General features: G+C 43.7%; 1 protein-coding gene across 1 annotated transcript; it reads right to left on the reverse strand.

Annotated features, from left to right (window-relative positions):
• Positions 1-14310: 14310 nt before the first annotated feature.
• On the reverse strand, positions 14311-17060 carry LOC109196532 (proline-rich protein 36-like). The gene is made up of 3 exons (XM_019350677.1): positions 15042-17060; positions 14648-14874; positions 14311-14561 (listed from the first exon to the last, which is right to left on the reverse strand). Exons 1-3 carry the CDS (start codon positions 16754-16756, stop codon positions 14311-14313), a joined length of 2193 nt encoding a protein of 730 aa, XP_019206222.1. The 5' UTR covers positions 16757-17060.
• Positions 17061-17715: the final 655 nt, after the last annotated feature.

Here is a 17715-nt window from a genome sequence, read left to right on the forward strand (position 1 = left end):
AGATGAAGGAGAGGAAAAGAAAGGGGAAGGAGACGAAGATGAAGGGGAGGAAGAGGAAGGAGGGGAGGTGGAAGCAGAGGAAGAGGAAGCCAGTCCAACCCCCAGCACTTCTGCTGTTCGTCACAAGCGTCCACTGCCCCATACGTGGAAGAAAAATGTCATCAAAGAAAAGCGTCTGAAGGGAGAGAATTACAAGAATACAATGGGACAGGAGAGACCACCAAAGGCCATGGGCCCACCATGCACATCACAGCACTGCTTCAAGTCAACGACAAGAAGTTGTGAGCTACTGACTGAAGTTGAGAGAAGAGGAATCTTCAACAATTTCTGGTCCATGCCTTCCTGGGAGACACGCAAGGTGTATATCCAGACTGTTGTTGAAAATGTGCCCATAAAACAGAAGAAAGGTGGTGTTGATTCAAGGAGAACAACATCTCTGCTATACCACCTGCAACTCTCAGATAGATGCAAAATACCTGTGTGCAAAAATCTTTTCTGTTCCACACTTGGTATTGCCCTGAGAACCATTGGATCATGGTTAACTGCAGGCATGAAACCCAACACTCATACCCAGCCCAACCCCAAGATCAACAAGACTGGTCCTCATATGCCAATATCAGATGGAGACCAGGCCTTCCTGAAAGAGTGGCTCTCTGGAATACCTACAGTCCCATCCCATTACTGCCGCCAGGTTCCCTCTTATCAGAACAAGAAGTTCCTGGAGCCAGGAACAGTTTTGAGAGAGCTTCACAAGGAATACCAGAATGCTGCCAATGAGAATGGAAAGCGTGCTGTGAGTGAGACATACTTTCGGAAGGTTTTTGGAGAGCAGGATTACTCTGTGTTCATTCCAAAAAAAGACCAATGTGACATCTGTGTAAGCGCCAAGGTAGGAAATACAGATGAGGATGCTCTTGCTACACACTTGAGATTGAAGAGTCAGGCTCAAGCTGAAAAGGCTGCAGACAAAAATGAATCCAGTGACACACTTTCAGTGTGGACAATGGACCTTCAACGCGTTCTTCTTTGCCCCCAGACAAAAGCAAGTACAATGTACTACAAAACTAAATTACAGATGCACAACTTTACCTGCTTCAACATGAACAACAGAGATGGGTACTGTTATGCTTGGGAAGAACATGAAGGCTCCCTCAGCAGTGAGGTTTTTGCACATCTGCAGTCCAACCACTTTGAGTCTGTCCTACAGGCCAACAGAAACATTGAGAAAGTCATTGTCTGGAGTGATGGCTGCGGGTATCAGAACCGGTGTGCTACCATCAGCAACGCCTACCTTTACCTGGCCATGAAGCATGGTGTCAGCATTGAGCAGAAATTTCTAGTTGCAGGCCACACACAGATGGAGTGTGACTCCATGCACAGTCTAATTGAACGGCGCATTGTGCAAGACGTTTACACTCCACGAGATTACGTTGTCATCTTTGAGGCTGCACGCATTAATCCATCCCCATACAGGGTGACTCAACTATACCACAATGACTTCATGAAGTTATCTGGCACCTATGTCACCAATATTCGACCCGGCAAAAAAGTTGGGGACCCCACAGTCCATGACCTCCGGGCTTTGCAGTACTTGACTGATGGACGGATCAGGTACAAGCTGGATTTTGAATCTGACTGGGAAGACCTGCCTCGGCGCATCAGCATACCCGACAACAAGCCATTCAAGTGGATCCCACTCTTTCCTGCTCAGTTGCCCATCACCCTGAGGAAATACAGTGACTTACAGTCAATGAAAAATGTACTACCAAGAGTGGCCCACAAGTACTATGATGATCTTCCTCATCAGTAGTATACATAGCCTACCAAATAGTACACACACACACACGCACGCACACACACACACACACACACACACACACACACACACGCACACACACACACCCGCACACGAAGAGAAAGAGAGAGAAGTGAGAGACAAACACACACAGACAGATACAAACACACATAGACACACGCACACCTCTTTTATGAGCCTACAGGCCTCCTCTGCAAATTAATGGGTGGGTGAGGTGAAGTGAGTAAGTCTCCTTACTCTAGCTGCCATTTTGTGATTAAAATTGAAAAGTTACAGTGTGTTATGGTTACATTATAGTATGTCATGTTCATTTTATAGTTTGAAGAAAAACTGCCTAAGTCATAGGCATAATCTGCCTAAGTCACTTTTATTAGACAAAAGAAATGATGTTGGGTTTTGTTCTTTTTCCATACTTTTCCTCACATATACTTAAATGTTCTGTGAAAATATCAATTAAAAATATGTGATATTTAGAAAATTAGTTTTTTCTTGTTTTCCGAAAACACAAAAAAATGACTTAGGCAATTATGCTATCAAGCTAACGATGTCTGAATTTACAGTTAAATTTACAGTTACTTTTTTATTGACATGTTTCACTGACATGTTGACCTTCCAAGGGTTAACACAACTGATCTGAAATCACACAAAAACATTAAAACTGAGTAGGGAAAATGTTACTACCAAAACATTCCCCTCTTCCTAAATAACCAAATCCCACGTGTTGCCAAATCATTTTTTATTGGTCAACTTGGTAACCTTTTACACCAATAGGAAAGGGGTGGCATTTTTTTGTTCATTTTCTTTTGCACAGTCCTCAGAAAACACTTTTTACAGTTTCATCAGACGCTAAATGTGACAACAGTATTCAGAAAAAATGTATTAATTAACTAATTAACAAAAAGGCTCTAACTAATTAACGTGGAAAACTAAAATGACAATGGTTTATTGATCATTGAAATTTAAATCAGAATTTGCAACATGATGATTTGCTGCCCTTATAGGTTACCAGGGGCAAAAGGGAGGAGGTCGCGTTTAATCGGTTATAACACAGGGTCAGAAATATAAGTCCCAAAATGTGTAATATCCACAGAAACCTCTGAATCTCAGCTAAAATCTCATATAAACCATTTCTACAACCACCAAACAAAGCAAAGACACCAAACAGTTAAAAGAGCAGTTACTTCGCAAAATGTCAGTAAACAAACACAACGGAACCTTGTTAGCATAGAGCCCCGGCTAACCAAACAAACTACACGTAGTTTGAAAACAGAGATCTCACAGATTCCAAAACTGTAAATTTCATCGTCCTCTGTATGGGCAGAAATCTGTGCAATCAGAAACTGAATTTGAATAAGTTAAATTCGAATTTGAATTGCCCGGATTGAATCTGAATTGTAACTTGAATAAATGCTTTTAAAAACTGAATTTGAATTAGCCTAATTTGAAATTCAATTTATTGGTTTGAAAATGATCATCACTAAATTGAAATTTAATTTTATATTTTGAAAATGAATTCATTTGCTTTGAAACCGTATTTTATCCTTTAAAAATTTAGCTCTCGAATAATTTCAATTTCAGTTCCAAAATTCAGTTTTTTGGGACTTACATCCGGTTCCGGTTCAAGAGTAATCAAGCGCAGATTAATAGAACTACGTTTTACTAGCGGACCGAAAGTGTTACTGACGGGAATCTACAGCGTCTTGAGCTGAATTAAGACTTCAGAAGTCATTCGTCATGTCGAATGACCAGCGGATAAACTCTCAGGTTGGTAATAAATGTTTTACATGTATAAGAACAAGCGTCATGTTAACAAATGATAGCCATACAGTAACTTTTATGCTTATTGTAGCTGTTAGCTAAAAACGCTAATTTAGCGTAGTTTGCCCTGGATTCAGCTTTGACAAACAAATATGATCGACTGTTTCTAGTAGAATTCCAAAGTTGTCATCTTGTACCCTGTCAGAGCCCTGTATGCTTGCAGAGACCCCTACAGTACGGAAACATGCAAAACAGTGTCCAAACCTTTGTATTTGAGCTTTATTTATGTCTTACACAGCATCCCAACTCTTTAGCTAACTTAATAACTTTAGCTAAAGTGAATAGTTAGTCTAATTCATTAGGGAATCTCTACGCCTTGCCATTGATCCCTCTTGTGCCTTCATCTAGACCAGAGACATTAACTTAACCACTCTCACATGCTCTGTACCTACATCACCTTCCCTGACAGTCGTAGCTTGGCTCATCTGAGGGTGAAATTATAAGAATGTGTTATTTTGCAAAGTGCTCTCTAGGGTTCCTAAATAAAATATGGCATTGAGGTAATTTCTTTTGAATTAATCCCTTCTTCTGAACTATAAGAACCTCTCCTGGTTTTAATGGCACTTTGGACTTCCTTACTTTCTGTTCCACTCCCAACCCCAAATAGATGCTGACAGCTGACACAGTAACATGGAAGAGGGAAAGAAGTTGGAAAGGACTACTACAAATAAACCTAATGCCTAACAATGAAAAATGTAAAATAAGAACAATAAAAATAATAAAGATAAAAGATGAAGGAACAAGTTTTTAGTTTTTTGTTTATTCCAAATGATCATCCAGATGTCTGTGACATGTGATGACAAACACCATAATGGAAGGCCTTTGTCATCACATGCTTCAACTCATCATATATTTTTGCATATGCTGAACAGGCAGTCAGACATGCTGTAACTGTGGGGTAGAAAACTGCATAAACACCATACGGCAGGGGTCTCAAACTCCAGTCCTCGAGGGCCGCTGTCCTGCAACTTTTCCATGTGTCCCTGTTGCAACACACCTAGTAGGTCATTAGCAAGACTATAGAACTTGACTGCATGCTGAGTTGGCAATTCAGCCATTTGATTCATGTTACAGCAGCTCATGAGTGAATGAACATGGTGCAATAAAAGTATTTTTAGAAGTATATGTTTCCAAATACATACATTTACTTAAATTTACTTGAGTAGGGTAGGGTTAGGGGTTGCCACCTCAGCATGCAGTCAAGTTCTATACTCTTGCTAATGACCTACTAATTGTATTCAGGTGTGTTGCACCAGGGACACATGGAAAAGTTGCATGACACCGGCCCTCGAGGACTGGAGTTTGAGACCCCTGTCAAATGGAATATGACAGGTGTGGTTGAACTGCATGAAGACTCTGAAGTTTCTCTTCTCTTCTGGCAGGACAGGAATGTGGCCTTGTCCTGTGAGCCACCGTAAGGATGTACTTGGAGTAGAACTGGACCGTCACCGGCCTCAGGCTCTTCACCTTTTCAAAGACAAAGCAGTCATTTAGATAAAATATTAGATATTGTTTACCTGTAAATGCACAAAGTAAATTTAGAAATGTAATTATTGTCAAGAGTGAACAAGCACTGATAGTGTAATCTACAGCTGTGGCCAAACGTTTACAGAATGAGAAGTGTTGTTTGTTTATTTACAAAGTTTGCTGTTTCAGTGATAGTTGTATATCATATCACTTCAAACAGAGGTGATCCAGTAATGCTGCACTAATGAATTAGACTAACTATTCACTTTAGCTAAAGTTATTAAGTTAGCTAAAGAATTGGGATGCTGTGTAAGACATAAATAAAGCTAAAATACAAAGGTTTGGACACTGTTTTGCATGTTTCCCTACTGTAGGGGTCTCTACAAGCATACAGGGCTCTGAGAGGGTACAAGATGACAACTTTGGAATTCTACTAGAAACAGTCGATCATATTTGTTTGTCAAAGCTGAATCCAGGGCAAACTACGCTAAATTAGCGTTTTTAGCTAACAGCTACAATAAGCATAAAAGTTACTGTACGGTAGAGCTGGGCGATAGAACGATAACGATATGTATTGCGAAATAACTTTTTCTCGATAGAAAAATTAAACTATTGCGATAGACCTCATCTCTCTTGCTCTCTTAAAAAAAAAAAAAAAAAAAAGAAGAAGACCAGCCAATCCAAATTAAGTAGCGCAGAGCCGAACCAATCACAGCCGCAGTGTCACGTCACGTGACTTGTTATGTACAGCACAAGTGCAAAGCCGCACATGTGTATTTGTTTGGGAAGCAGCCAGCCGCCGTGCTGCCCGGGTAATGGAGGAAATGAGTGTGCCAACTAGAGAAAAATCAACCGAGAGCGTGAGCGAAGGTTACCGAAGAGAAAACAGATGATGGTTCCAATGCCGGAGAGCTTGTCGAACGGAAGGGCCATAGAAGTTCTGTAGTGTGAAGGTATTTCGGCTATTTCAAGTCTGACAAAAAACAGAGTAGCGCGCACTGTAAATTGTGCCGAAAGCAAGTCTGGAAATACAATAAAGCGGTGCATGCTCAATCTCTGACTGAAAGAGCTAATTCGTCATTCGGCTTTTGTCTAAAGTAACTGTTAAAACTGTTTGAAAAGCTAAGCTATACAACAAGGAGAGATTGAGAATTTCCTTTTAGTTCTCAGTTTATTTGATATTGACAAAAGTTAGTCAATTTTGTCTGTTCTTCTGTAAAACAAACTAAGATTTATTTTTAGAATTAATATTTTGTTTCTAAGTGGAATTGACAATTTAGTAGTCTTTTGTTTGTTCTATTTTGAAACTTAAATGCTTTAGCGGCTGCCTTTTGTGTAGTTTGCAATATTTGCCTTTATTTATCTGAAAAAGTCTCATGTTCCTTAAGTACATCTACCCTGTTGAACTTATTATGGGAAATAAATATTTAAATCAAAACAAGCTGCTGATTATTTCACATTTTACTTGTGAGCAAAGGCACATTTAAATCTTACAAATATAGTTATTTGGCTTATATCGTGATATATATCGTTATCGCCTGAAATGAAAAAAACATATCGTGATATGAAAAAATCTTATATCGCCCAGCTCGACTGTATGGCTATCATTTGTTAACATGACGCTTGTTCTTATACATGTAATACATGTATTACTAACCTGAGAGTTTATCCGCTGGTCATTCAACATGACGAATGACTTCTGAAATCTTAATTCAGCTCAAGATGCTGTAGATTCCCGTCAGTAACACTTTCGGTCCACTAGTAAAATGTAGTTCTATTAATCTGCGCTTGATTACTCTTGAACCGGAACCGGATGTAAGTCCCAAAAAACTGAATTTTGGAACTGAAATTGAATTGTAGAACTGAAACTGAATGGTGAGAAATGAATCTGAAATTATTCGAGAGCTAAATTTTTAAAGGATAAAATACGGTTTGAAGACCCCTACAGTGAATGAATTCATTTTCAAAATATAAAATTAAATTTCAATTTAATGATGATCATTTTCAAACCAATAAATTGAATTTCAAATTAGGCTAATTCATATACAGTTTTTAAAAGCATTTATTCAAGTTACAATTCAGATACAATCTGAGCAATTCAAATTCGAATTTAACTTATTCAAATTCAGTTTCTGATGGCACAGATTTCTGCCCATACCTCTGACCAAAATTCACCAAACCAGCCGCAAAAGAAGACCACAAATATGCTTCACGTTTGAAAAACATTATTATAAATGCTGACTTAATTTTGTTGTTTTGTGTCGATAACATATATCTACCATGATATAATTAAATTTCCTGAATACCTGCTAGTGATGTGCGAGTCATGAACGAATCGTTTAATACTTGAGAATCACTTTACTGTCTCGTGAATCATGATTCACAATCCCAACTGACTCATTCACTGACTCATCCCTGTTGCTGTTAGCAAACTAATTTCATTAGTAGAAATATATCTAGCTTATAATTAAAATTGTGGAAAAAAACAACAGCCAGTTTCTTAACAAAAACATTTCTGCTCTGGACTGGAAGAAAAAACCAGTAGAAAGCTCACATCAAGACAATAGCTCATCAGTTCACAGTAGCATCACTCTACTACAGGGGTCTCAAACTCGCGGCCCGCGGGCCATTTGCGGCCCACGTCTCCTCTACTTGCGGCCCGCATATTGATGTGAAGAAATTTTTTTTTTTTAATTATTATACAAAAAATGATTTAATACGACGGCAGAGTGTTACAGGCATGGCCTTTTAAGACTGTAGCCTCATGGGCGGTGTAGTCCTTGCTGCAGGGAGAACATGTGGGACCGCCCCTCCCGCTGTGTGTCTGAGCGTGAGGGAGGGAGAAAAAAAGAGAGTCAAAAAGTACGAGGTGCTACCGAGCAGAATGGGAGATGGAAGCATGTAAATATAATAACCACTGCAGCCAAAAAGAGTGCCTGATGAGCCCAGTTGTAAGTAAGCTATTAAGACTCGACTGTACACTGTGTTCGTGTTTTCCTCCAAAACAATAAAGTTCTGCTGGAGCAGCCTTTCAATGCCTCTCTGTCTCTCGCTAGCAAAGTTGACCCAGACAGTAAAGCTCGTTCCTGGCTACGAGCCCGACACGGAACCCAAAGTATTAGCCAGAGGTCTCCTTACCATTGTTCGGAGCCGCGGACCTGGCCGAGGTAACAAGGGAGTGCAAACATGGTTAGGGCTGTGTTAGTTCAGTGAGAGATTTATTTGGAAAGAAAACTATTTTTACTTGCAGTCGAAAACTAATGTGTACGCTTATGCCTGCATTTTTATTTTGTTAAATACAAACAAAACTGTAGCAAAAGTGCTGGAAAGTATCTGGCCAGAAAGAGCTGTTTATTTGGTAGTTCAATGAAACTACTGTACTATACTGCTGAGTGACTGTCTGCTGCTCGTTAAATACATTTCATTGCAATGTTGACTCTGTGCTAACTTGCATATGACAAATGAAACTGAAGCGGAAAGGCTTCAGATAGTTAAGAGTGAGAAAAAAAATTGTGTTCATGTTTGCAATTTTGTCTTGTTACACAATATTTGGAATTGAATAAAACAAACAAAACACTACATTTTAGGAAATATTAGAGGGTGTTTTCGTGTTTGCTTTTTTGTACTACTTGGACACTAAAGTGGCCCTCCAATGAGATGACGGTGCCAGAAGTGGCCCGCGGCTCATTTGAGTTTGAGACCCCTGCTCTACTAACATGCTGACAGCACATTTTAGTTACTCACCCCCTCCCTTCCTGAGAGCTAATGTCCGGTGCAGAATCGTAGCATGAACGAATCACTCAGTTTCTCCGCAGCCGCGTTTATTCGGGACTAAGGACTCACTCACCCCCTTCCTCCTGGCTCACACAGCTCAAACGAGTCGAACGAATCAACTCACTCCCTCCCTCCCGGCTCACAGCTTCTTCTTCTTGGCTGGTAAACATCGTTAAGGTGTATTACCACACCCTGGCTCAGAGCTCAGTGGACGCTCGCGCTACATACGACTCACTCACCCCTCCCTCCCCGGCTCTCAGCTGCTGAAACTCAGAGCATGTTACCGTGGAAGAGTCGCTCCTTCACCTGAGATGAAGTCTGATAGTCTGCCTGACGCAATCTAACATTCAGTCTACACTTTCTTTGTTTTGCTAAGATAATCCGGTCTTTAAGTCTGATGTCATTAGCCGTGTCTGGGCCCAAACTCTGCTGCAGGTCCCTAAGTCAAACGATGACTGCAGGATCACTGAGAGTTGAAAAACTGTCTAAATTCTTTCATCTGTAATAAAATGATCAGTGTTGCTGCTCTACCAGGTGTAACAATTAAGTTTTGCATCCAGGCATACATGAAAACAGAATTTATTAAATTTAACGGAGTTAGAAGTTAGCTTGGAGTTAGCTCGCTAGTTTACATCTAAATATAATACAGCATGTTCTGACTGAGAGATTTCTGAAACAAATTAACACGTATAGCTTTGCTATCACTACCGACATAAATGAAGACAGGAAAGTAAACAGCAGTGATGTTTGTACGGTTACTAAAGTTGGGCTAGCTGGTATATAACGATGTGCTACGTGATCGCTAGCTACACAGCTATGATTAGCATAATATAAACACTGAAGCTGGAGGATGAATGCTAATTTTTTTCCACTCGATAAAAGTTAATGTGAGGGTTCCCGATGGTCAGGGACAAATGGAATCGCATGGCAGGATGCTGTAAACGGACCAAACTTCAGCCAGGAGAATCCATCCACAATACGAGGTTAGTCATTAATATACTGCTGCATGGGTTGGGCTGTAGTTACATCGCAAGGTTTTAAAAACTGAGCTTTAAAATGAATAGCGGTAATAAAAACCGAGAGAGGCCGATAGTGATCACTGACTGTTTTTAAGGGCTTTTTGAGATTAAATAGAACAAGATACAAAGCATTCGAAAATGTTAAAAACACAAAAGCCTTATTAAATGCAGGGTAGTTTGGGCCCAGAAGCAGGATTCATCACATCATCACTTGAAGACCGGATAAGCAGACTAAAGGAAAAAAAAAATCTATGAACTCGGTTCCACCACTATATAGTGCCTGACTTGCATTCTGCTGCTGCAATAATGTTAAGTAAAATAATCAGAAATTCGCTATTTCACTAAATTATTTAAATGAGAAAATATATATTTGACACATTTGACGAAAATACTACTAATAATAAAAAAAACAGAAAATTCTTCTTTTTTTTTTTTTCACGTGTATGGGGCAAGGGGGCGATATTACGGTGTTGTTTGCGGGCAGTGCGACTGGGCATAGCTGGGCATACACTGTGCGATATTTGGCCCATGTTGAGACAATTTTTCAGTCGTGCGACCGTTTTGGGGATCGGCCCGAGTTTCACCTTAATCGTGTATCGTGCAGTATACATGGGGTAACGAGAAGCGATTAACACCTCACGACCAGCTCCTGATCATCAATCGTATGGTCGCAAGAAAATCAAATCTGTTTGTAATCCTGTCGGCCCTCGTGTGGGTGTCAACGCAGCCTCTCACACTGCGCACGCGCAAACAGAAATGGAAGTAGAAAGACGGAGTAGCACGGCAGTGCAGTGTGTGATCTGGCCACAAGCGATGGAGACATAACTTATAGAACTTTGGCAAGCTCATCCGAGCCTTTTCGATGTGGCCTCACATAATTATAACGACCGCACCAACTGTGAAAAGAGTTGGATGGACGCCTTTTTGTGACAAATTACATGGACTTGATTGGGCGATGGCGAGCGTCAACCTTCTTGCGCAACGTGTATATCCCGCCTTAGAACTTTTGATTTGTTTGATTGACGCGAATGCTGTGTTGTCAACATGATTCTGTTGGATCGTACGATTAAAAGATGGGTTCAATAGTGCAAATCAGCCAGTAAATATCACGGCTGCAACGGCAGACGTGTGGGGTTATGAGTGAGGACCCAAGATGCAGGCACTGCTGATGCGAGTGAGCCTTATTACGAAGAGTGACATACAAACAAAGGCGAGGCAAAACAAAAATAAGAAAACCTAAACTGGGAAAGCTAAGAACCAAATAACAAACCTCAACACGAGGGAACGGAGGTAACATGAAGAATGACGAGCAGGGAGAACAGCATGGCGGCAACTCAGGGAAACAACGCAGACGAACCAGCAACATGCAGGAAAAAACACAGGGCCCAAATACACAAATTAGCAATCAGGTAATGAGAAACAGGAGGGAGACACAGCTGGGTTAAATTGGACATAACGAAACACGGGGAAGCAAAACTAGACACACTAACGTAGGACTGGGACTATCAAAATAAAACAGGAAACGAGACAATTCACAAAGACGCAGACTTGACACCAAACTAAAAGGTACACATGGACAAAACCTAAGAACAAGAAATCACAGAGCAAAAAACTAGAGCACTAGAAATACAGAGAAAGAAACCTAAACACTAATAGTGGTAATAATGATGAAAATCAAACCAGAACACAAGTCATTTACAACAAAGAAATTATAGAACAATAATAATAACAACAAATAAAAACACTGGGTCACAGACCCAGGACCGTGACAGTAAAAGCCGGAGTTACAGCCCTGCATCTGTCTATGAAATAAATGTTATACAGATAAAGTTTGATTGTTTGAAAATAGACTGGACTTAGAATTTCATGAAACATGAAATTACATATGATGTTTTCTACATGTTAGGATACCTGGGTCCCTGTGGTTATGGTTTTGATTTATCTATATTATTTGTTTTAGTGTTTCTATTATTTAGTTTTGGTATTTCGAGCTCGCCTATATATTTAATATTTCTGATGTGTAGTTCTTAGTTTTGTTAAGGTGTCTTCCCTGTGTTCTTATGTCTCCTTGTCTCAGTTATGTTTTCATATCTGTTCTTTCCCCATCTTGTCTGTGTGATTAGCGCCAGCTGTGTTTCCCAAGTGTTTCCTCTTTGCCCTGTTCCCCTCCTGTTCTGTCTCTTCCTCTGCTCACTGTCACATTCTCCCTCATTCCCCACTGTGTTTTCTACCAAAAACATACGTTTTTGTTGTACTGAATCAACAATGACAATGAAACTGACCACATCCCACTGTTCATTCAGTGGTGCTATTTACGATCTGAGACTGACAAAGTCACTTGGATGAATGATGAAACTTTCTCCCATTGAAAACACAACCATACCTGGATGATTGAGCATGCATTGAGTTATTATATGTTATAATTTTATTTATTATATATACACACACATTTTGTAAAATCTTCTTCTCAAGTAGCCACTGACCAGTGATGGGAATAACGTCACTAAAGACGTTACTCTTTTCAGTAACGAGCAATCTAACTAATTACTATTCCTATCGTTACAACGCCGTTACCGTTACTAACAAGAAAATGTGGCGCGGTCGAGTTACTATTTTTCAACAAACAGACGGTTGAAGCTGTGTTCAGCTTACTGCATCTTATATCAGTTGCACGGAAGTAGCTGTCTACATAAGTAATCTGGGCGCTATAGCTTTAAGCAGCTGCGCGCTCTCCCGCGGACGGCAATCACTTTCTGGCAGGCGATCACCTGGAGCTAAGGGGGCAAAACAATCGCATGAGTGCTGCTGTTTGACTGAGGAAGAATAAAGTAGTCGTAATAAGCCTATCACACGACCACTTTAAGATGACAAAGCAACAAGGTGATATATACCAGTTTTTAAATTGTGTTGACAGGCCACGTAAAACCAGAGTCATGATAAACAATATATACGCGGCGTTTTTCCTCCATAGTTTCGTCATGTTTAACGTCTAAGGACAGCGATAGCAAGCACTCTCTGCTTATGACCAAAAACAAAAACAGCCCGTTCGTGTTGGTGGAAAAATGTACCATGTCGACCAATCAAAAATGATATGGCAACAAGACATTTGGTTGTTTAGGAAGAGGGGGAAGTTTTAGGAGTGATGGCGAGGGAGAGAGAGAGAAAGAAAGACAGCAGAAATAGAGAGAACGTGAGTTTTGAGATGTAAATGGTAAATGGCCTGTATTTGTATAGCGCTTTACTTAGTCCCTAAGGACCCCAAAGCGCTTTACACATCCAATCATCCACCCATTCACACACACGTGATGGCAAGCTACATTGTAGCCACAGTCACTCTGACCACCACCAGTAGGCTACGGGTGAAGCGTCTTGCCCAAGGACACAACGACCGAGACTGTCCAAGGCGGGGCTCGAACCGGCAACCTTCCGATTACAAGGCAAACTCCCAACTCTTGAGCCACGATCTCCCCTACGTGAGAGATTTGTGACGTTTCGCGTGTTTGGAGTGTGTAGTTAATGTGTTGTCTTGTGTAGTTAGTGTGTAGTGTTGTGGATAGTTTGATGTTGTGTGTCAGAACAATGAGGCGACTGCTGTCTCCAGGTAAAAAACAGGAGGTGTGATACACCTGCTGCTGTCAGACCTGCAGGTATCAGGCTGTGATGTTCTCCTTTATAGTGGACAGAAATTATTTTTTTGGAGTGGCACAAATAATTTGTGGCATCTTATTTAATGCAGAACAGCTGATTGTTATGTAAATAGTTTGAAATTGTCACGGCTCGGAGCAGCGGCCGTGTGAGGTGTGGAAGGAGGACTCAAATGCAGCGCTTATTAAGACGTGAGGGTGATTTATTACGAATACCAAACATAAAGTGGAGATGGTAAAACAGAACCAAGGGTGAACTAAACTGGAAGAAACTAAACCAAAGAGCAGCAAACCTGAACATGGAGGGAAGACAGCAGGGAGAGCAGGCAGGGTGACACAGGGGATGAACACAGACGACGCAACGAGGAACTGAGGGAAACGCACACTATAAATACACAGAGGGACACTGGGAAATCACGCACAGGTGGGAGACACAGCTGGACCTGATTAACCTGACGAGACAGGGGAACACTAACACCAGGGACCAACAGAGGGAGCACAAACCCAGTATCAAAAAACCCAAAACACAAACCATCCCAAAACAGCCCACAAATAATAATGAAAATAATAACAATAAATACACAAACCCAAAATCACTGAGTCGTGGACTCAGGATCATGACAGTACCCCCCCCTCAAGGGCTGGCTCCCGACAGCCCCAAAACAAAAAGGAACCACCAAGCCCGGGCGGGCGGTGGGAGGCCCAGGACGGAGGGTCCGGACCAGGAACAAAACGGAGGCCCCAGAGTCCCAAAAAAAAGGTTCACAAACATTCATAGGGGAGCAGATACTGAAACATAGTTCAGGTGGCCGGCCTGGGGCCCGACAACACAGAAGGCCAGGACGGGGCAGTTCAGGAGGCCGGCCACGCGGAAGGCGGTGGCGGCCACAGTAATCTGGAGGCCGTCCACGCGGAAGGCGGTGGCGGCCACAGAGGTCCGGAGGCCGGCCACGCGGAAGGCAGTGGCGGCAACCACTTTGTTCAGGAGGGCATCCACATCGGCAATGACGACCATCCAGCGGCCTAGAAAACGGCCAGTGAAGATGAGGTGCCAGACGTGGACCGGATGGCGGCGTGCCAGCAGAACCAGGCAAGGCTGGAGCTGATACAGAGGCCGGGCCAGGCGAGGCTGAAGCTGAAGCAGCAGGCGATGATGAGAATGCTGCAGCTGAAGCAGCAGGCGAGGATGATGAAGCCGATGAGGAGGCCGGGCCAGGCGACGATGCAGACACGAAGGCCGGGCCAGGCGACGATGCAGACACGAAGGCCGGGCCAGGCGACGATGCAGACACGAAGGCCGGACCAGACGTGGATGAGGCTAAAGATGATGATGATGCTGCAGGTGTGGGTGAGGAAGAAGAGGCTGCAGCTGGCGAAGATGACGAGGCTGCAGGCGGCGGCGTGGAGACCGGAGACGGTGGCGCTGCTGCAGCTGCTGGTGCAGCCGGTGATGGAGCTGCTGCAGCTGCTGGTGCAGCCGGTGATGGCGCCGCTGGTGCAGGCGGTGATGGCGCCGCTGGTGCAGGCGGTGATGGCGCCGCTGGTGCAGGCGGTGATGGCGCCGCTGGTGCTGCTGGTGAAGACGAAGAGGCTGCAGCTAGTGAAGATGCCTGAGACGATGGCGCTGCAGGCGGAGGCGTGGAAGCCGTAGGTGAATGCGCTGCAGACGAAGGCGGTGGCGGCGTGAGAGCCGGAGACGGAGGCGCTGCAGGCGGTGGCGGCGTGAGAGCCGGAGACGGAGGCGCTGCAGGCGGTGGCGGCGTGAGAGCCGGAGACGGAGGCGCTGCAGGCGGTGGCGGCGTGAGAGCCGGAGACGGAGGCGCTGCAGGCGGTGGCGGCGTGAGAGCCGGAGACGGAGGCGCTGCAGGCGGTCGCGGCGTGGAAGCCGAAGACGGAGGCGCTGCAGGCGGCGGCTTGAGAGCCGGAGATGGTGGCGGCGTGAGAGCCGGAGATGGAGGCGCTGCAGGCGGCGGCGTGGGAGCCGGAGACGGTGGCGCTGCAGGCGGTGGCGGCGTGGAAGCCGAAGACGGAGGCGCTGCAGGCGGCGGCTTGAGAGCCGGAGATGGTGGTGGCGTGAGAGCCGGAGATGGAGGCGCTGCAGGCGGCGGCGTGGGAGCCGGAGACGGTGGCGCTGCAGGAAATGGCGATAGCTGGATGGGCTCCTCGGTCCCCCCAGCGAAAACAGGCTCAAAACCAGTGGGCATGGAAGCCCCTGGCACACACAAAACAAAACCAGCAGGCTTGTGGGCCTCTGGTACACGTGAAACAAAACCAGTAGGCACGTGGGCCTCTGGCACACACGAGGAGGGCTGTAGCTGCACAGAACCCTGACCCTGCTCAGGCAGTGACAGCCGGGTACAGTCCACAGCTGGCAACTTGGCCTCCAGGGGTCCAGAGTTAGCTGAGGGTTGTAACCCAGCCTCTGGGGAAGCCCTGGAGCGAGTAACAGTCTCTAATGTTGTCAGCTTTAGAGGAACAGGTCCATTTTGAAACAGTTTGTCTCCCTGCTCAGAAACAGCGGTGGAAAAACAGTCCTTTAAGGGGTGCACGGGCATAGCTTCCCGTAGAGGGGCGAATGAAGATCGTGACTGAGCCATGGACTGAAATGTGGGTTGTAGTGATGCTAGTGGTGAAGGTGGCTGAGTGGCTGGCAGAACAGGTAATTGTGCTCCTAGGGAGGCTAACGGTTGAGCTACAGAATGGGAAGCAAATGGCTGTGCTACTGACTGGGGAGCTAATGGCTGAACACAAAACTGAGCTGGAGAGTGGCAATAAAGTCCAGGCTCGGATGGAGCGGCAGAGACACAGTCTTTAGGTTTAACAGAAGGTTTATAGACACCCACTTGGGAAGGGTCCGTTACCACAAAGGTAGGTAATCTACACAGACTGTCTCTCATCCCGCTCTGAATAGCCCCAGAAAATAAAGTCCCGGAATCTGGGGAAGCCAAAGCATCCCGCTCACTCACCGCAACTGGCTGCTCGGAAGGAAATGCAGGTGGGGGATGAAGTCCCAAATCCAAAAGGAGAAATTCCTGCTCCCACGGGTATAGCGAGCCCAAAAGCCAAGGGAGACCGGTCACCAGACGCTGTAGCCGCCTCTCTATAGCGCGCTGGGACTTGTAATCCTGGCTTTCCAGCCACAGGTCGATGAGCTCTTGAGTGGCATCGATGAGGTTCTCCCGTAGCTCTTTAGACGGGTTAAGTGCTGCTGGGTCCATCTTGTGGTTGCGTCGTACTGTCACGGCTCGGGGCAGCGGCCGTGTGAGGTGTGGAAGGAGGACTCAAATGCAGCGCTTATTAAGACGTGAGGGTGATTTATTACGAATACCAAACATAAAGTGGAGATGGTAAAACAGAACCAAGGGTGAACTAAACTGGGAGAAACTAAACCAAAGAGCAGCAAACCTGAACATGGAGGGAAGACAGCAGGGAGAGCAGGCAGGGTGACACAGGGGATGAACACAGACGACGCAACGAGGAACTGAGGGAAACACACACTATAAATACACAGAGGGACACTGGGAAATCACACACAGGTGGGAGACACAGCTGGACCTGATTAACCTGACGAGACAGGGGAACACTAACACCAGGGACCAACAGAGGGAGCACAAACCCAGTATCAAAAAACCCAAAACACAAACCATCCCAAAACAGCCCACAAATAATAATGAAAATAATAACAATAAATACACAAACCCAAAATCACTGAGTCGTGGACTCAGGATCATGACAGAAATGGTTATTTAAAAAAAGGTAAATGGCTGTAAATAACTTTGTTGTTTGCAAAACTTGTGCATAGGATTTTAAAATTGACAATTTATATTTGCATTTAAAGTTATGAAGTATGATTCAATAAACATGTTTGTGGTTGTTACAGTAAAAAATATAACTTTTTCTACTCGGACTTTATGTTTTTTGTCTGATTTTAGATCAATTGTGTTAATACAGTATGTCAAAATAAAAACATAACTGTAAATTCAGACACGTGAGGTTGTGCTGATAGAAGAATGATACCAAACAAACCAAAGTAAATAGTTTTTAAAGGTGAAATGTAGAGGTAAAGTCAAAAGTAGTCAAAAATGGCCAATTATACTCTGGACCCCAGAGGGTTAAACATTTTTTTAAAAGTAACGCAATAGTTACTTTTCAAGTAATTAATTACTTTTAGAATCTT

The sequence above is a fragment of the Oreochromis niloticus genome, linkage group LG3, assembly GCF_001858045.2.
Source record: "Oreochromis niloticus isolate F11D_XX linkage group LG3, O_niloticus_UMD_NMBU, whole genome shotgun sequence".
NCBI classification, from domain to species: Eukaryota; Metazoa; Chordata; class Actinopteri; order Cichliformes; family Cichlidae; genus Oreochromis; species Oreochromis niloticus.

Bases quoted from the DNA above. Each gene is read 5' to 3' on its own strand.
- LOC109196532 (XM_019350677.1), bottom strand. From the start codon at position 16,756: ATGGACCCAGCAGCACTTAACCCGTCTAAAGAGCTACGGGAGAACCTC. The intron at 14,875-15,041 runs GCCTGCACCAGC...CCACACCTGCAG, and splicing joins GCACCAGCGGCGCCATCACC to CATCATCATCATCTTTAGCC. The intron at 14,562-14,647 runs GTATCAGCTCCA...GCCGTTTTCTAG, and splicing joins CCTCGCCTGGCCCGGCCTCT to GCCGCTGGATGGTCGTCATT.